This window comes from Periplaneta americana, chromosome 16, assembly GCF_040183065.1.
Source record: "Periplaneta americana isolate PAMFEO1 chromosome 16, P.americana_PAMFEO1_priV1, whole genome shotgun sequence".
Lineage (NCBI taxonomy): Eukaryota > Metazoa > Arthropoda > Insecta > Blattodea > Blattidae > Periplaneta > Periplaneta americana.
The window spans coordinates 82056931-82078576 of NC_091132.1; the positions used below are offsets into that span (position 1 = coordinate 82056931).

The 21646-nt window shown below is 35.1% G+C and overlaps 1 protein-coding gene across 3 annotated transcripts in view; it reads left to right on the forward strand.

Annotated features, from left to right (window-relative positions):
• LOC138716535 (runt-related transcription factor 3-like) overlaps positions 1-21646 on the forward strand; it is a 464689-nt gene that overhangs the window by 116549 nt on the left and 326494 nt on the right. For all 3 annotated transcript variants that reach the window (XM_069849688.1, XM_069849689.1, XM_069849690.1), the window contains exon 2: positions 12487-12600. In XM_069849688.1, coding sequence (XP_069705789.1) covers positions 12487-12600 — 114 coding nt within the window. The remainder of the gene's footprint in view (positions 1-12486; positions 12601-21646) is intronic.

The following is a 21646-nucleotide window of genomic DNA, read 5'->3' on the forward strand; positions in this document are numbered from 1 at the left end:
TGTGACTGACAAGATCATAGTTGGGGGTTTTCTCGAGGTTTACCATTTCCCTATATTAGGCAACTATATCATTCCGTTAACTTCTGTCCATTTCGTCATCATTCCGAAAGGGACTGGCGACGCATGAGGAGCCAGGCCTAGGTACGAATGGCACTGCCTACTCGAAACCTGCGTACGCAGCGAACCTTAGTGTAGTCAGCCGGTGTGAGTTTGGGAATGCGCCTAGCTTGGGGATTAGCGCAATAGATCTTGAAAGGTCGTAGTGCTGGGTCGTAGTGTCTCCCTCCCGAAATTTCATTCCGTTCCTAACAGACTCCAACGAAATTTACCTTCAAACTATATAACATTTGTTTTTTTACGTCTACACTAGATGAACACACTACGGGACGATAATGACGTGAAGTTAGCACCACGCCTATTCTGAACCAATAATTTACAACGAATACACTTTTACCAAAGACGGGTTTCGAACGCAAGACCGTAATTTTCATGCTAGGATGAAGTTTTACTCCATATTTGTTGCAATAGGCCTATTTATAATAATAATAATGATAATAATAATAATAATAATAATAATAATAATAGTAATCATATTAATAATAATAATAATAATAATAATAATAATAATAATCGACCAAGGCGAGTGGAGCCGCTGACGTAACGTGAACTATCGCGATGCGGTATTACGAACGCAGGAGCAGTGCTGTTCCCCACCCAGAAGATTAACCGTGAAAGGAATGTGCTTACTATTGCATCATCTATTGGAGCGAAGTAGATAGATTAGGGTATATTACCGTTATAACGTCATTTTAAAAGCTTGCGCTCTCCTGCATATGTTATTTCCTGTATGGAGGAGGAGATTAACCGTGATCTAATTTTGTAACTAGGGTAGTATAAGTACGTATGTGTGTATCAGTGTTATTATTTGTGTTTTGAGAGTTAGCCAATGGAGATGCGTGTACCCATGTGTGTGACCTTATTACATCTTATTACATCTACATTCATTCATAGCATCACCCCGCTGCGTCTCATTCCCCTGAGACTTTCTCCTGGTTGGAGTACTGATAAGACTGAGTAGACCCCCTGGCCGTTCTGAAAGTCTTGGCAACGAGAGAAATCCCGACACCACACGAAACTGAAATCAGGATCTTTTAGTCCGTAGCCAGATGCCACACTATACTTATATGAGTTGAAATATACGTACGAATATAAAAAAATTCTTCGATACCCAGTGAAAGGTTGTTAAATATAAGACTATTACACTTTCACTAACAATTTTTCTCTGCTAATGTTTGTTGCTTTGTTGAAAATGCTTATATAGGCTACGTCTCTCATTGAATCACTTTTTTATTCAATAATGTATTAATGCATTTTAAGAATTAAACTGTTAATATTAAAATACATAACGGTTCAAAAGTCAGGAACCATCTTAAATATCTCGGGTACCTTATGTAAATATTTATGTTATTAAGATACATAATTACTTTTTCATTTAATATTTCGATTGAATTTAAAATGACAGGGTTAGGATTATGGGTGTAATTGGTTAATCTATTGATAAACATTAGGATACTTTCAGACATTTGACTCCTATTATTGCATTTTCTTAACAGCCATCACTGACAATATTCATTGCTCCGTCAAACAACATCATAAAGTTACAGACACATATTAGGGTACATCCAGACATCTGACTCCCTCTTAATACATTTTCTTAACAGCTACCACAATATTCTTTGCTCCGTCAAACAACATCATAAAGTTACAGACATATTAGGGTACATCCAGACATCTGACTCCCTCTTGATACATTTTCTTAACAGCTACCACAATATGCATTGCTCCGTCAAACAACATCATAAAGTTACAGACACATATTAGGGTACATCCAGACATCTGACTCCCTCTTAATACATTTTCTTAACAGCTACCACAATATTCATTGCTCCGTCAAACAACATCATAAAGTTACAGACACATATTAGGGTAGGTACTTCCAAACATTTGACTCACTGTTATTGTATTTTCTTAACAGCCACCACTGCCAACATTCATTGCCCCGTTGAACAGTCTTGTTTCAGAAATCCTTAATTATTTATTTATTTAATAAACAATTATTAATGTCATTAATTTAATTCCCACTTCATACTTTAAACAACATATTGTAAAACTTTTATACTTTCTCAAATTGCTTCAATCACTAACATTCATTGCTTGTGCAAAAATGTTGGTGTAAATGTTTAAAACCACTTCTTGTTTATTTATGTACTAGAGTCCCGATCAACCCAATCGCGATTTTACGAATTTTCGTATTAGCCGAATCCCGACGCGAAAAAAAAGTATTTGATTATAGCATTTTGCAGATGTTACATTTGGTTTATAGTCTTCCATAACTCTCTGTCCAGTTCTCTGTATCTTATATATTTCTCTAAAGGTAAAATCTTTCAGTTATTTTCTAACACTGTCCGTTCTAATTTGCATGATCTGAAACAGCTCTTAAAACTTCTTTAATTTCTTAAATTTCTATTTTCAGAACAATATTTATGGACTCTAAAATAATTCTCCAGTCTTATGTTGCTCTTGTTATACGTCATTTTGAAAGACAGTAATTCATAAAACTTTAGTGCATCTAGCATTAGCACGAGTTACAGTATTTATATACTAATTTATCCATATAATTCGGATACATCCGTAACGAATCGTGCGAAATATAAAGACGGTAACGAAATCCAAGGCGCCTGCCCTTCGGCTCGATTAGCGAGGACGAGCGGAAAGCAGCGGGCTGGCTCTCTTTATGGCAGCTCGTAAATCAAATCGCTGTGTTGCATGGAAGGGGTTCATCCACAATAAAATACAGAGCAGGTCGTGCAAATTATTTGCAAGTGGGTGGAAGATAATAGAAACGCCTGACTTCAGTTTTCAGTCTTAACTAAAAAAAACTCTGCGATTTTAAATAACACTTCAATTAGAAACAAATGACGACAATGTAGAAAGAATGACAGAATAAAGGAACTTCGAAAGTTAAGAAAGAGTACAAGCCATGAGAAAGAAGTAGTGTGGATAGATGGAAGGACACAGACATGTAAAGTCGGAACAAACCAATCTTGGTATATAGGCTACTGTACTTCGATGATGATGATGATGACGACGATGATTATGATGATGATGATGATGATGATGATGATGATGATGATGATGATGATGATGACGACGACGACGGCAACCTTTACAATTACTGTGACTGCATGGATCTTGAATTCTAGTCCCTGCAACAAAAACGAGACAATCATTATCGTCGTTTTCGTCGTCTTCTCCGCCGTTTTTGTCGTATTCCCCGTCATTTTGGTCGTCTTCTCTGTCGTTTTCGTGTCTTCTCCGTCGTTTTGATCGTCTTTCTTGTCGTATTCGTATTCTTCTTCGCAGTTTTCGTCGTCTTCTCTGCCGTTTTTGTCTTATTCCCCGTCGTTTTTATCGTATTCCCTGTCATTTTGGTCGTCTTCTCTGTCGTTTTCGTGTCTTATCCGTCGTTTTGATCGTTTTTCCTATCGTATTCGTATTCTTCTCCGCAGTTTTCGTCGTCTTCTCCGCCGTTTTTGCTGTATTTCACGTCATTTTGGTCGTCTTCTCTGTCGTTTTCGTGTCTTCTCCGTCGTTTTTATTGCCGTCTCTGTCGTTTTCGTTGCTTTTGCCGTTTTCGTCTCCTCTCAGTCTTTTTGGTCGTCTTCCTCGTCGTTTTGATCGTCTTTCCCGTCATATTCGTATTCTTCTCCGCCGTTTTTGTCGTCCTCTCCGCTGTTTTCGTCGTCTTCTCTGCCGTTTTTGTCGTATTCTCCGTCATTGTTGTCGTATCCCCCGTCATTTTGGTCGCCTTCTCTGTCGTTTTCGTGTCTTCTCCATCGTTTTGATCGTCTTTCCTGTCGTATTCGATTCTTCTCCGCCGTTTTCGTCGCCCTCTACGCCGTTTTTCGTCGTCATCTCTGTCGTTTTCGTGTCTTCTCCTTCGTTTTTATTCGTCTTCTCCCTCGTATTCGTCTTCTCCGCCGTTCCCGCTATTTTTCGTCGTCTTCTCCGCCGATTTCGTCATCTCCTTCATCGTTTTGGTCGTCTTCTCTGCCGTTTTCGTGTCGTTTTCGCCGTTTTCGTCATCTTCTCCGTTGTTTTTTCTTTGCTGTCCGCCGTCATGGTTGCCATCTCTATCGTTATCATTGTTATCGACGTCATTATCATTGTCAGCGACGCTGTTATCGTTAACATTGTCGCCATCCCCATTCTTACAAATATCAATATCGTCATGACCATCGTTGTCACCAACGTCGTAGTCATCGTCCAGGTAGTAGTTCCTGTTAAAGTTCACCTTCACTTTTATCAGTAATATTGTTACATTCTTTATATGATGCTACATTCTCTTAAATCTCTTCTAGACATGACAATTGCACACCATTATCCGAAAAGCGAGAATATTGCGTTCTCTTGCTGCAGATCTTGAAGTGCAAATTATGACACGTTACAGACAGCGTCGATATTGCGCACGAGTATTCTTGTTCACTTATAATTAGAGTCCTGCGTTTGGTTATCTAGAGGCTTCAAGTAACCCGCGACAGTGTAGGTATGTATGGAGTATAGCACGGCGTACACACTTGAGGTCTGCTGTTATCGAACATGCCAAAACAAAACAAAGCTAGACGGTTGGATATTAGTGCTCAAATAGAAGAATTTGGTAGAAAAGGCTTCATAAAGAAAGAAGAAAACGTGTTTCACCAGAAAGAAAAGGAAATATAATATTGTAATTCATATAATTTTGACATTCATTATGTCTCTTTGCGCTCACTTTTCCTGTTAGAGGCGTAGGTCGCTGGTCCATTGCTTGTCTAGAGTTGTAGGATAAGAAAAATGAAAATACTTAGGATTAAAAAAATAGCCCTCGCTTATTTTATTTTATTTTCATATCGAAGTTCCTTTACTTACGTACTTCTCAAAGCACTACAAATATGCACAAAAGACACCGGAAAGGACATGACGCGTTTCCTGCTCCCTAGTCCAGATGTTACGCTAAGGAAAATATTGCAAGAAACCGCTTCAGATTGCACCAACTGTAATTAGACTCTTTCTACTGTCTCCGCAATGTTACACACATCAACTCAATTTTAATCCACTTTATTTATTACAGAAGAAAATAATTAAAATATGTCTTCATAAACCTATTGATTTTCCATCTCAAAATTTGTTTATAGACTTTAATGTACTTAACATAAGACAAATTTATTATATTGTATTAATAAAATTCATACATAAAAGTCGAAATAATTTTGAATTGTATTCTCATAGTTATGAAACAAAAGATATGAATTCTTTAAGATTGTTCGAACCAAAATGCAACACTGTTACAGTATTTAATCATAGTAGTAATTTAGGCCCAAGAATACATAAGAAATTTATATTTAAATATCCTAATCTTGTCAATTCTAATAGTTCTAGTATTAAATTTAAAAAGTTATGTATGGATTTTACAAAAATTGAAAAATTGTAAATTTAAATTTATATACTATAATTGCAAATTGTATTGTATAATTATTAATTATAATTGTAATGTATAATTATTAATTTCAATTCGGGAATCCGCCCCTGAGCACGAGTTCTACTCTTTCAGGGGCGAGCTAAAGTTTCTCTGTATATTTTATAATTTATGTTACAATTATTAGCAAAATAATAAATAAATAAAATGAATAAATAAATAAATTGGACATGGATTTATTATTAACTTATTTATTGTACGTCCCGCGCCGTAGCGTCGTGCCCTAAGGCATCCTGCCTAGGACTCGCGTTGCGGAATGCGCGCTGGTTCGAGTCCTCAGGGGGAAGAAATTTTCTCATGAAATTTCGGCCAGTGTATGGGACCGGTGCCTACTTAGCATCGTCATGCACTTGAGAACTTACGATAGGTAGCGAAATCCGGTTACGAAAGCCAGCTATAACGGCTGGGAGGACCATCGTGCTAAACACACGATGCCTCTATTCTGGTTGGATGATCGTTCACCTCTGCTTCGGCATGTGGACGTGAGGCCAGCAGCCGGCTGGTCGGTCTGGGCCCTTCACGGACTATAGCGCCACATATGATTATTATTATTATTATATTTATTATTATTATTATTATTATTATTATTATTATTTACTGTACAATCGTACGAATCGTATGTAATGAATATTATTTCTTGACAATATTTCATACTAGATAACATAAAATCTTACATTAAAATAAGATTATTATTATCATATTGTTATTATTGTTATTATTATTAATATTATTATTATTATTAATATTATTATTATTATTATTATTATTATTATTATTATTTACTGTACAATCGTACGAAAACTATGTAATGAATATTATTTTTTGACAATATTTCATACTAGATAACATAAAATCTTACATTAAAATAAGATTATTATTATATTATTATTATTATCATATTATCATGTTATTATTATTATTATTATTATTATTATTATTATTATTATTATTATTATTATTATTATTATTATTATTATTTACTGTACAATCGTACGAATCGTATGTAATGAATATTATTTCTTGACAATATTTCATACTAGATAACATAAAATCTTACATTAAAATAAGATTATTATTATCATCATATTATCATACTGTTATTATTATCATCATTATTATCATTATTATTATTATTATTATTATTATTATTATTTACTGTACAATCGTACGAATCGTATGTAATGAATATTTTTTCTTGACAATATTTAATACTAGACAACATAAAATCTTACACTAAAATAAGATTATTATTATCATATTATTATTATTATTATTATTATTATTATTATTAGCCTATTATTATTATGACTTTTTTTGCTTAACCTCTTTTCTGATTATTTTACTAAATTGTCACGTTATTAGTAGGTCTGAAATCACGAGATAAACACAAGGCACGCTCAGTCCCTGTAAAAGAAAGTTCAACAGTTCGATGCACTAGTTTTCTGGTATCTGCAACTTGAGTCCTCGCCGTAGCATCGTGATCTACATAAGGCGTCATACCTGGACTCCCTTTAAGGCTTAAGCAATGCGCATTTATTCTGGTCTGCATGGAAATACACTGTTGTCTGTCGGAAAGTTCTTGTTAATATGCAATTATTCAATTTTTAAATTGGAGAAATTTTTTGTAGACGATTTGTGAGTCCAATGATAAGGGGCCCACAGTCAGTAAGATGATTTATGAGAAGATCACGCAGTTGCGGGGTCAGTAGCTGCAGCCACTTGTTGAATGTACGATTAAGTCTCTGTGTCTATTAGCACGCGTAGCAACCTCGCTACGTTAGGTACATAACAAAAGTACGGGCATGAATAAGCACGCAAAACCACGCAAGTTTACATATGCGTGCCGAGACGATATAAAATTTCGCCGGCGTGGAAGGGCGGCAGTGGCGCCGGCTACATGACGCATCGCGACTTACTGTAGTACCGGTGTGCGGCCTGGGCCATGTATGGCGTTATCCTGGCTGACTCAACTGTCAAGTGTGCCTCTGTTCTTTGTAGCAGCGTTAACGAAAGTTTTTGTATGGAAATGATGTAGCGCTCCGATGTAAATTGGGTTCTTAATAATAGGGCACAATTATGTGTAGATCTCATCAAGCTGGGCTCGACTGGTGTTGGAAATTCCCTGGGCGGGATCGCAAGAGCGGGTGACGTACCGCTGCACTGGAGTACATGCAGTTCACAATAAAACACAACTTCTCAACGAAATGTATGAGTAGGCCTACACACCGTTCTCAATAGCAGTATCATTATTAGAGCCAGGAAATTCATGCACTTGCATGTATTTTTCCATTGGCTGTAATTAATTGCTGGTTAATTATCTTCACGAATCATCTACATCTAAGCTTATCAAAACAAATTTTGTGTTGCATATATTTGCATATTTTGGATTTTTGTTTAAATGCATTATATTTTATGTTTATATTAGGCCTCTTTTGGCATTTAAGCTCCTGGCTTTTAAGGAACCCGGAGGTTCATTGCCGCCCTCACATAAACCCGCCATTGGTCCCTATCCTGAGCAAGATCAATCCAGTCTCTATCATCATATCCACCTCCCTCAAATCCATTTTAATATTATCTTCCCATCTACGTCTCGGTCTCCCTAAAGGTCTTTTTCCCTCCGGCCTCCCAACTAACACTCTATATGCATTTCTGGATTCGTCCATATGTGCTACATGCCCTGCCCATCTCAAACGTCTGGATTTTATGTTCCTAATTATGTCAGGTAAGGAATACAATGCGTGCAGTTCTGTGTTGTGTAACTTTCTCCATTCTCCTGTAGCTTCATCCCTCTTAGCCCCAAATATTTTTGTAAGCACCTTATTCTGAAACACCCTTAAACTATGTTCCTCTCAAAGTGAGAGTCCAAGTTTCACAACCATAAAGAACAACCGGTAATATAACTGTTTTATAAATTGTAACTTTCAGATTTTATGACAGCAGACTGGATGATAAAAGCTTCTCAACCGAATAATAACACGCATTTCCCATATTTATTCTGTGTTTATTTTCCTCCCGAGTATCATTTATATTAAGCTCATTTTATATTGCATTAAAATTTATACTTCGGATTTTTAAAATAAAAGCATCATATTCTATTTAAAAAAAAATGGTATTGAGTGAAATAATTTGCACGGTTATTCATTCATTCACTCATTCATAGTGTTCTGCCCAAGGGCAGGTCTTTCACTGCTATCCCAGCATACTCCAGTCTTTCCTGTTTTCTGCCTTCCTCTTTGTCTTCGCATATGATCCATATATCTTAATGTCGTCTATTATCTGGTATCTCCTTCTGCCCCGAACTCTTTTCCCGTTCATCATTCCTTCCAGTGCATCCTTAAGAAGGCAGTTTCTTCTCAACCAGTGATCCAACCAATTCCTTTTCCTCTTTCTGATCAGTTTCAGCATCATTCTTTCTTTATTCACTCTTCCCAACACAGCTTCATTTCTTATTCTGTCTGTCCACTTCACACGTTCCATTATTCACCATATCTACATTTGAAATGCTTCTATTCGCTTCTCTTCACTTCGTTATAATGTCCATGTTTCTGCCCCCATACAATGCTACACTTCACACAAAGCACTTAACTAGTCTCTTCTTTAGTTTTTTCTCCAGAGGTCGCCAGAAGATGCTCCTTTTTCTATTAAAAGCTTCCTTGGCCATTGCTATCCTCCTTTTGACTTCCTGGCAGCAGTTTATGTTACTGCTTATAGTACACCCCAAGTATTTGAAGCTGTCCACTTGCTCTACTGCCTCATTTAGATTTCGCAAGTTTACCTTCTTTACTTTTCTTCCTATGACCATGGTTTTCGTCTTGTTGGCATTTATCTTCATTCCATACTGCTCATAGCATATCCCTTAGTATCAACTCCTCTCTTCTTCCTTCTACTACCACTTTTCCGATGTTACGAAAACAGTTCTTCAGTAAATGCTCCAAGTAGATGTTGAACAGGGTAGGTGATAAAGGATATCCTTGTCGTATTCCTATCCTAGCATGGTTATTATTATTATTATAATTATTATTATTATTATTTATTAGCGATATGTAAAGAAATATAGTTTTATTAGTGCATATTTATTGGCACATTTTAAGTTCTTTTTTTAAGGCATACTTGCATGCATATTTAGTAGGTTTCTAGGGCATGAACTTCCTAGCCTTAATCTTTGTCATAAGAGCCGACTTCTTTGAAATATGAGGGAGGGGGAGCAGAACTCTGCACAAGAGTCTGAGGAAACATTGTTCTTTCTCAAAAATGTCGTTACGTATTTTTCATTAAATAACATCGTCTGATTTTTCATACAGTATCCACGGAAATTGCTTAACCCAAGATGGTTGAAAAATAAAGCACTTATGCATTACCTTTTCCCTTTCATTACTTCGCTCATCTTTCAATGATTCTTGCAGCGACGATGAATATGAGCTATTAGTTTTACTGCAACTACTACAATCCAATTTATCATTCTGTTTCCCGTAATTGGAGTTTTGTTTTGGATAGTTTTCTTTATTAAGAACTTATCCATTATCAATAATATTTATGTGTACAAGTAAAAGAAAGACAATTTATAAATCCATAATACTACGAAATTTTATCACTCAGGAAGCATTGAGAATAAATTTTTAGCTTTAGTACAATCATTAATACAATATGCTATAATAAATTGGGGTTGAGTAACTTCATCTGTACTTAATCCATTAATTTTATTACACGGAAGATTAATAAAAATTTGTCTCAAAAATATAGATTACCCAACAAATTTAATTTATACAGATTTTAAAATATTACCTATTGAAAAAATTTATAAATATAGTTTACTAACTTACTGCCACAGAAATCAAATAAAACATAAATCTAATCGACATGAATATCGTACTCAAAGACAAAAGTCACTTTCTCATTAACTGAGCCTAAATGTCACGCAAGTGCAGCTGTTAAATATGGTGCTAGTTCCGGCCCAAGATTTTATAATAAAATTACAAACCATTTTTCAAATTTGAAATATTTTAAAATTGAAGCTTTTAAAAAATGAAATTTTTGAAATTATTTATGATATATAATACTAACAAATGTGTGTATTTTTTACCCTTCATTTCTGTCGACTATGTTCATGTTCTTATTAAATATCATTGACTTCTGATTGTCTATTTATATTAATTATGTTTTCTCTCTCTCTCTCTCTCTCTCTGTTTTTTTAATTTTTTTTTTGCTCTTGTGTGTTATGTATTGGTTTGAATTAAGTTACTTACTGTATTTAGCAAACTATTCTTGTAAATTTTATGTTATATTATTGGCTAAGATCACATCGTACACGAGCCTGGCTCTTACGGTGGTGGCTAGAAACATTTGTGTTTTATAATTTTAATTTGTAATCACTAGCTAGCTAGTTAAGTAAATTAAATTAAATAGTTATATCGCAATCGCTGTTCGCTTAAGAAGTCCACAACCGCGACGAGGATTATCACATAAAAAGGGCATTGAAACTGAACGTTGATAACGGTCACTTTTAAATTTCGAAGTAAATTTAATTGTTTATGAAAAATGATGAACATTAACTGATAATAGGAAAAAATACACTGTTAATTCCGTATTAGTACTTCCGCTTGGTAATACTTACTTGACCCCGCTAAATACATAAGCAGGATGGAGAGGTAAGGCATGATCTCTTTCCCCTTAGCCATCACCTGTTTATTCAAAGTTAAACAGTTTGGATATCCTGCTCTTCCTTCTCCTTCTCCTCCTCCCTTCCCCTTTTCTGTGTATTGCGAGCTGTATTTTATATAATGTAATCTTAGCCGACCACTTGACTAAGCTGGGTGATTTTGTGGGTTTACTTTCAACTAAAGGGAATGTTTTTCTACTGTAATTTCTTTACAATTAATAGATATCAGGGTAGATTGGAAAGTAACGCACAACAATTATTTTACGGAATACTATTTCGGTTAGGACGTTCAAAGTTGATAGTTTGAATCTTGCGCTACAGAAGTAATTGTTCGATCGGATGTCACCCTGGCGGAACGAACTGTAACTACTGCATAAAAATGGCGCGTTTTCTACCATCGTTTACTTGTGAAGTGCAGCGAGCTGTAGTGGGTTTTCTTTTGGCGAAAAACGAAAAATTCATGTGAAATTCGCAGAGAAATATTGGAGGTGTATGGCGCTTGATTCTCTGGACCGTAGCACCAGGTGGTGAAGGTTTCTGCGAAGAAGGCAGCCGACGAAGCACATTCCGGTCGACCTGTGGCCGCTGCAACACCACCCAATGTCAGAGGCATTAAGGCGAAAATCACTCATCTTACAGTCCACACCTGGCACAGTCTGACTTTCACCTCTTCGAACCAGTGAAGAAATTCCTAGGAGGCGAACGCTTCGATTCGGATGAAAAAGTAAAATCAGTCGTGCGCAGGTGGCTATACACCCAAAAAACGTAGTTTTATGAACGAAGTGTACTGAATATGGTGTCAAGATGAGAGAAATGTGTCGAGAGACTTTGTTGCAATGTCGAAGAATAGATAAACCTGTAGCTTTCTTATGCATTATTTCGTTTTGCTTACCTATGAAATACATTTCCATAAAAAATGGTTGTGCGTTACTTTTTGATCCACCCTCTAACTTAGGTTAATGATGATAAGGTCTCGTATTATGGCGATGATGGAAGAAAGTACGAAACTGTTAAAAGACACTTGCGAATGCAATTATTGCAAAAGAAGTTATGATGAAATGTAATCTATAATAACATATGTTTTAAATAATGACAAGAAAAAATTTTAATTTGAAACTATTGAATCCTTTTTACCATACGTAATGTTGTTTTGTTTATGATAATAACAGAACGCAATTACAGTTGAGCCTGAATACTTCAATTAGCAGCGTTCTAGCTGTGCTGCATTCCTTTGTTTGACTTGACATTCTTGTTGCAGGGAAGAGCTTCAGCATCACGATCACCGTGAATACATCACCACCTCAAGTCGCCACGTACAACAAGGCGATCAAAGTGACTGTCGACGGACCACGGGAACCCCGCTCCAAGACACGTGAGTTTCACTTTCTGTAGCAATCTTGTAATTTTGGTATCAGCTGAAGTCGATAACTCTAATATGTTAATCATTTCCTTCGATGAAAGTTCATGAGTAGGCCTAATGCTAATAGTAATTGGCGTTCCTTGGAATAACAACTTAACTTACGTTACCGGTATGTCGTTTTTCAAGTTCCAGCATTTATCGAATCTTTAGTAACAGATCTCCCGCCACCGGCGTGGCTCAGTCGGTTAAGGCGCTTGCCTGCCGATCTGAAGTTGCGCTCGGGTTCGATCCCCGCTTGGGCTGATTACCTGGTTGGGTTTTTCCCGAGGTTTTCCTCAGCCGTAAGGTGAATACCAGATAATCTATGGCGAATCCTCGCCCTTATCTCGCTATCACCAATCTTATCGACGCTAAATAACCTAGTAGTCGTTAAATAACCAAATAAAAAAACACATCTCCCTCCTGACAAGATATTATTTCCCTCCAACAGAAACAGCGCCCCCTAGAAACATTTGAATGTCGTTCTACGCAATGCTGTTGTACGAGATCTAAGATGTTTGATGCTCTGTACTTCAAATTAAAGATTTTGTGGTTGAGTTCTTGTTCAAGAGAACGCCTCAATTACCAACGAATTCTTTCCTTAGTTTACTGATTTATCTCATGAGTTCACTTTGCTAATTAATACAGATTTTTCAGGAAGTGATAGGGAAGAAAGTAGTGAAAAGATTAAGGGTGCGAGTGTAAGTGGAAATCTAGGATGTGAAAGTGAAAGCGTGAGAGGGAAAATGAAAGAGGAATAGAAGAAGAAGTAAATAGAAAGAAAGACAGAGATAGAAATAAAGCAGAGACGAACAGTAAAGAAAGGTCAGAACCTGCGACAGCTGAGGATATAGCAAAGGTATTAGATATGATTAAAAGAAATATGGGGATGTGATCAAAAGTGCAAGTAAAGTGAAATTGTAAATGATCGAGAAGTATAGGGGAGAGGGAAATTGTATAAGCTGATGTGTAGAGATAGATATAAGTATTTATAGGAAGTGAGAATAGTGAGAAAGGATTAGGTGTAAGTGGAATAGTGAGAAAGTGTAAGTGAGCGCAAATAGGAATGAGTGAAAATAGTGAAAAAGGGTTAAGAGAAGTGAACAAGTGACAGCATAAAATTAGTACTAACTTTTGAACGTTGGAACAGTAAATGAATATAAGAGAAAGATAGGAGAAAAGGTCAAAGAACAAATAGGACAAATAATTCAATATGATAATTTATAGAGAAAAAGTGAAATTGAGATTTTAGTGAATAGTAGTTAGAGGAAAAAGGGGGTTTGAAAGACGTATATAATACTGGATATATTAGGATTAATGAACAAAAAAAGAATAGCAAATGAAATGTAGGAGAAATACTGAAGGGGATATTTACCAAGTAACAAAAAAGGTTAAAAGTGTAATTGGGAGTATTTGTGTAGACGAGTACTGCAAATAATGTGTTACTGTAATATGTTAATGGTGGCACCGGATACAGAAATGTGAGGTACACCATTACATGTAAAGAAGTGCTGTGACAAAATATACAGATTTCAATACAGATTTTTGTAAATTTTCCTGTGACGTGGCATGTCAAAAATGTTAGTCGTTAGTTATTTAAGACAAAGTATGCTATTTGTCTCGAGGGAAATTTAATGAGCTACAAAAATAATTATTGGAGCTTACTTTCGTGCATAACAGAATAATAATAATAATAATAATAATAATAATAATAATAATAATAATAATAATAATAATAATAATAATACTAGTAATAATAATAAATTATTTTTATAATTTCGATATGTCTACCGCTTTTTTTCAAAATTTGAAAATGTTATTTTTCCTATAATTCATAAAAAAAATATTGATAAAATAAACTAGCGGTATTTCTTACAGAAACATGCAGCTACGTCATAAATATTTGCAGTGAAAATTTTGTCTAGATTCATTAATATTTAGCATAAAAAAGTTGGTGTTGAATCATGAAAAATAAACTTGCGGAAAAATGGATTTGGAAGTAAAATTAATATTTATGTAACACATAATAACTGTTAAAATTCTCCTCAGCTACATTCATCTAGTAACTTCAGGGAGCCAAGTTTAGAACAAAAAGTTACTAGATTTGTAATCAGAAATTTATAAAAAGAATTCTTTGATAAAGAAAATAATTTTGACAGCTCTCTAAATGTCACTCCCTCTTACAACCTTTATTAAAAAAAATTTACATAGGCTGTTTGTAATCATTACTAACAAATCAAAAAGCATTACGTAGACCAGGCACGTCAGAAATCAGACTCTGAATGTGCAGTTATGTGCACGGATCGCCGGTCTGTGCGGACTGCATCATTAAGGGTTGCTCTTCTAGTTCTTAGCTGGAGGGGTGTACAATAATCTATTCCGCGCTTCTAGGGTTGGATTAAACAGACATTTGGACATTATAAATACACATAGCAGAAAGAAAAAAACACGGTTATTATCAGTGTCTATATTTGGCAATTGCAATACAAAAAACTTTAGGCTTACTCAGTTATACTTGACAAAGTAGTGGTTTGTAAAGCATAATTTATTAAAATGATTTTTATATGATATTTGAAGAAAAAGAATATTGCAATAATTTCGAAACAACAACAACGAACACAGTATTTCATTTCACGTAGTAGGTACTAATTATTTTAAATAATAAACCCTATTCTTTCATTGTTCGTAAAGCATTATTATTTATTTGGACCATTGGTACACAAATGTTAAAGAAAATATACTCTCAATTAATTACATGCAGTAGGACATTGTGAAGTTTTTACACTGAAATAATTTCCTTGCTGTGTGTATATATATATATATATATATATATATATATAAATAAATGAATTAACATTAATAGTAATAAATGATATAGGCTAAATTAAGCTTAGAGTTTAAATTCACATATAGTTTATTTAGAAAACGTTGAGAGCAAGTATCGACAAGTTGGAAGCGTTACTGAAAGGAATTAAAAGTGTAGTTCACAAGCTGTGAAGCGACGATATTCTATTTATGTCAGGTTTAAAGATTTATTAATTTTTTTTATTTTATTGAGTTATTTTACGACGCTGTATCAACATCTAGGTGATTTAGCGTCTGAATGAAATAAAGGTGATAATGCCAGTGAAGCGAGTCCGGGTTCCAGCACCGAAAGTTACCCAGCATTTACTCGTATTGGGTTGAGGGAAAACCCCAGAAAAACCTCAACCAGGTAACTTGCCCCGACCGGGGTTCGAACCCGGGTCACCTGGTTTCACGGCCAGACGCGCTAACCGTTACTCCACAGGTGTGGACATGATTTATTAATGTAAGTATATTAGCAGCATATAGTGACGTGAGACGGAAAATTTGCCTTTCCAGAAAATATTTTCCGACTTCCAAATAGTTGCTTTCTTCGCTCCTTATAGCCTCAAGAGCCTTAACGTATTCCTCACAATATTCTCATCACTTACCAGCTTATGAAATGAAAGTCGTAAGTCGTCTAATCTTTGATGGCTGTGTTAGTACAGACTCTAAAACAACGCCAAAGTCAAGTTCGTTTTGCCGTGAGAGTACTGATTAACTTTACTAATCTGATCTAAACTGTCACAACACTATTACCTCAACATGGGTTGATCAAAACCTTTCATTTTAAAATAATTATTGTTGGCTGAGGAAAACATTATAACAATATGATATATGATTCATAATTTCCCTTCTTCGTTATCTGTGAATTCCTCACTTTATTTATCATAACTCATTCACAGACAGCCAAATCAGTACCCGTACTGAAACTACGTTACTGAAACAAAAGCTGTATGCTGTTGCAGGCCTGTATAGCCCTGTCGCGTTCCCCTCCAAGGCAATTCACTCCCTCCAGGTAGGGGAATAGAAAGTGCACATCGCACAGAGACTACTGCACTATGTGCAGGGTTTTGACATGCCAGACGTAGACTGTAAATAAATGATTTGTACGAGATATGATATAATACTTACACAATTTCCTTTATTTTACTCGTAACTAAGCTTAGCTTAGCTTGATACAGTTCGCAACCAACAGATAAAAGTTTCAACGGTGACTGTCAACACAACAAAGGTAGCAGTTTATAACTAGTAGAAGGATCGACACACTTGCTGTTATATATTGTCAGTGATAAAAAAACACTAGAAACGGTAACGTCCGACACTGGCAGCCGTCTGGCACTGAACGAACTCCTCATGAACTTAATGTTGACACTAAATAAATTTGGTCGAATTACCAATCTGATGAAGTGAGTTACGGAGGAAAAATCAAGTGGAGGATAAAAAAATCACAAGTGCAAATGATTCCTATTACTAAAGCGCACAATCGTAGTCAGTTTCGTGGCGGTGGTGGTGGTGGTGGTGGTGGTGGTGGTGGTGGTGGTGGTGGTGGTGGTGGTGGTGGTGGTGGTGGTGGTGGTGATAATGGCTGCGATGAGATGATCTGAAACTGAACGCTACATTGGAAGAGATTCTACATGTTAGAACCGCCAGCAATCCATTAGACAACCTTCCTTTTTTTTTAGAAAGTCTTGTCAACCACATGATAATCAGATCTGTGATTTTCGAACACACTATCTGCCGCAAAGAAGTGAGACACTGACTAGGGAGGGGTGTGGTCCATTTTGTCTGGCTCCATCATTACACAGATTCATAGAACCCTTTCTCTCTCTGCTTTCAAAGTGGAGAGATCAATTAATTCCATATTTACACAATACGAAGTGAAACTATGCCCAAACCCCTTCACAACATTGCCCGTAACTAATAGAGGGATCGGACTAGCTCGAGATATATTTTGCAACTGCCTTGTGAACTTCTAATAGACATTCTCCTCCGCGAGGATGAACTAAATCACTCTACACAACGTTCCAAAATAGCAGAGCCTCTCCTTGCACGTCAGAGATTACGTCTGTTCTTCGTCGTTTCTTGCAGTGAGGTTAGAATAATGGTGATATTCCAAAGAGTTAACAAAAGATTAGCCGCCTTATGTGCTCAGTTGGCAGTGCGCTGGCTTTCGACGAACACGGACCCCGAGTTCAGATCTCGAGACAACGCCAGTTTAATTTGTGGTGGAAAAAGCAAAAGTTGTGAATGGTTTTTCCCCTTTTTCCTAGTCATTCCATCAACATTACCTCTAATTCAATTTTATTATCATCTCCGTCTCGAAAAATAGGATATCACTTGTGTTTGCGTGACGTCGAATCAATCGTCAACATAATAGGTGTTATTCGCGATTCGGTTCTATATACTATAATGAGACTCTCTCTCCAATTAGTGTGTTATCTCCTAGACATGCTAACTTACAAGAAATGTTATAAATTATGTTTATATTTAGATATAATAACATTCTTTTGGGTAGTAGTAATAGTAATAGTAGTAGACAGTAGTAGTAGTAATAATAGTAGTAGAAGTATAAATAGAGAACTATTATTATTATTACTATTATTATTATTATTATTATTATTATTATTAGTAGTAGTAGTAGTAGTAGTAGTAGTAGTAGTAGCAGTAGTAGTAGTAGTAGTAGCAGGGTCACTAGAGTATTATTATTATTATTATTATTATTAGCAGTAGTAGTAGTGTAGTAGTAGTAGTAGTAGGAGCAGTAGTAGTAGTAGTAGTAGTAGTAGTAGACTAGCAGTTGTAGTAGTAGTAATAGTAGTAACAGTGTCACTAGAGTATTATTATTATTATTATTATTATTATTATTATTATTATTATTATTATTAATAGTAGTAATAGTAGTAGTAATAGTAGTAGCAGTTGTAGTACCAATAGAGTAATTTTAATTTCATTATTTTAAAATTAAGTTTAGACTTGAAAAAAAATTTAAATATTTATTGTACTAAATGAATAAGTCTATAAGGTTATAAATAAGTCTAAGTATAAATAAGACAATGTAGACTTATTTATAACCTGAAATTTTTTCCAACAGGTAAAATACATAAAACTCGTGAGTCATTATTACATATTATTACTTACCAACTTGATGGTTTACTATAAAAGAAAACAAAAATTCCACTATATAATTTAGATTTCATAGAAGCAAATTGTATCTGATGATTCGTAAAAGGCGAAAACATTTTTACATTATTTATATTAATATGTATTAACAAATGTTAATATTAAATTGATAAGTCATAAGATTGAAAATTTTTAACATTATTTATTGTACTTCAAAACTGACTTATCTGAAAAACAAAACATGAATTGCAAATTCTTACTATAAGCTACAGCGCACGCATGCATTTGGTTTTAAGAGATAATATTGTATGGCTTATAAGTCAGTGCCTATCAAAATAAGGAGGTGAAAGAGAGAAAGAAAGAAAGAAAGAAAGAAAGAAAGAAAGAAAGAAAGAAAGAAAGAAAGAAAGAAAAAAGCAATAGAAGAATGAAAAATAATGAGCACAATAATGTGGTATATAAGGACATACTCGATGAAAACCTGACTAAAACTACTGTATTTGGTAGCCTATACCGCTAATCTTCTATAGCTTTCTGGAGGTCGAACCACGAGTCCTTGAGTGAAATAATGATGATAATAATAATAATAATAATAATAATAATAATGATAATAATAGTAGTAGTAGTAGTAATAATAATAATAATCCTTCCCTCTATCGCGTGACAAAATTTTTCTGCTTCTTTCACCGTGTAGCAATGGTTTAGTTCTCCTTCACTCTACAACTCTGTCCTAATTACAGGGCAGAATGCATAGTAAAGACATCCTCCAAATGAGGAGACAGATGTTTCTGCATCAGCTTGTGTCGGCTCATTCCTGCAGGCATTCTGCGACATTGTATCAAAGACACTGCGTAATACGACGCAGAATACCTCACATTCCATAGCGTCGCTGATCTAAGGGGTTCGTCTCCAGTCCACGGGAAAGAAACAAGTTAATTGGCTTCTCCGCGCTTTGCTTAATTCTGCTTCATTTGCAGCAGTGCGATCTTCTTATGCGACGTTTTGCCAAAGGTCAGACTTTGCAAGTTTGCTCTAACTAACGTCGGGACACAAGTTTGTCTTTCATCCTAATTCGACTTTCCAATACAATGTTCAACAATTTATAGTGCATCAGACAGTCAAGAACTTGGAATGAATGTTTTCAACTAAATTAAACAATTTCAAGGGAAAAATTGTTCCGGAGCAGGGTAACGATCCCGGGGTCCTTCGCTTAGCGCACGAATGCTCTACCGACTGAGCTACCCCAGGAAGTATACACGACATCGTCACAATTTTTCTCTTGAAATTATTCAAGCCTGCTTTACAGGGAGCTTCTACCTGAAAGTCAGATTTGCATAAATTAAGTAATTTTAATATCCATTTAAACTTTTTCCTAATCATACATCTAATTGTATAAGAATTTTCGATTCTAATATAACTACAGAATTTAGTTAATTGCCAAAATTACTAAGGGCCGACTTCACAAAAACATATTTAACTTTAATTGTCACTTAAAATCTTTTTAATTAACACTTAGAGACAATGCATTTCACCAAAATAAAGTGGGCTTTAAGCTCTCATTAAACTATGTTTAAGTTAATTGGTAAATATTTGGTCATTTAAATAATTAATCCTGCATTAACGACAGTAATTTTCATAATGGCGAGGACAATGATGAACTTGATATTTGAAAATGATTTCTTACCAAGACGGATAGGGTAACTTCCGAAAGAGAATATTATTTTAATATAATGGACGAAAAAAAATTTGCAAATGCGGTTTAGGCTAAGCAAAATATTGTATATTTTGAATAGTACAGAAGGCAATTTAGAATTACCAACTGATAAAGTACTTCATAATATTATTTAAATGATACATTTATTGAAGAAACGTTTAATCAATCATCGGTCGCCTAAAATACAACTACAGTACGAATAATATGCCTAACAAATTTATCATGTTAGCCTAATATTACATTTGAAGGCACTGGAATAGCTCAAATCCATTAAGTCTTTCTATTTTCCTTGTTGCATGATATTCCCTTGTATCTACTTTCGTATTATCCCGTTTTGTCTTCAATATTGTCGAAGACATTGAGAAGAGGTTTTTTAAAATAGAAATCTATTTCTACTTATTACCAATCTTTCTTCTTTTCTTCTAAATTCTGCCCATCCTTTTTTGTTTTCGATGATTTTAATATGTTTATGACGTCATTTTATTGTCGAAATATAACAAATGAACTCGCTCCGGTAGGTCGCTGCTTATATTAACAAGGCACATGGCCTTCGAAATTATGATTTTACCACAGTCTAGTATATCCAGTCACGAAGCTCCAGTTGTGAGGGTACTAGGAACAATAGACTGTGCCGGTACTATTTCGCATTGTCTGTGATGAGGCGATAGTAGCGATCCTAGTAGTTAGCAACTATCTATGGATGCATATTCCCTACGTATTGAGCTTCGTGACTGCATATACTAGACTGTGATTTTACTATGATTCCGAAGGCCGTGATGACTTAATTGAAAATTAAACTAACTGACTTTATTTTAAATGCGTATTAGTGTGGTGAAATGCAAATGAATTAAATATGATTTAACTTCCATATTTAAATTAAATTATAGTTAGTTAATTGTGAGTTAATAACATATTGGTGAAATCGGCCCTTAATCTTGCAACTTCAAGGCGAAAAATGAATCGAATTAATATATAAAAGTTCAGGTAACCAGAAAATTTGTTTACATAAGTAACATTCAATTAATGTTATCTTGGCACTATTCATTGAAGAAGGATACTGTATAAATAAATTATTCTCACAAAAATTAAGCCGACGCACACTGTAGTATTTGTAAGAAAAATGTGGCCGTAACTCGACATGTCAATGTTTGTTAAAGCCAAAAAAAGTTATTTTTTCTTAAAGCTCGATAACCAATACGTCAACGACAGCCATATTATAAACATCACCTTCCACAAGTAGCCACAAGGCCAAAATGAAACTAGTCTTTGGTTACCTCACAAGTGCTTGTTCTCAGAATTCTCTATTGCACAACAATGTTTTTCTTCTCTTATTTGTGT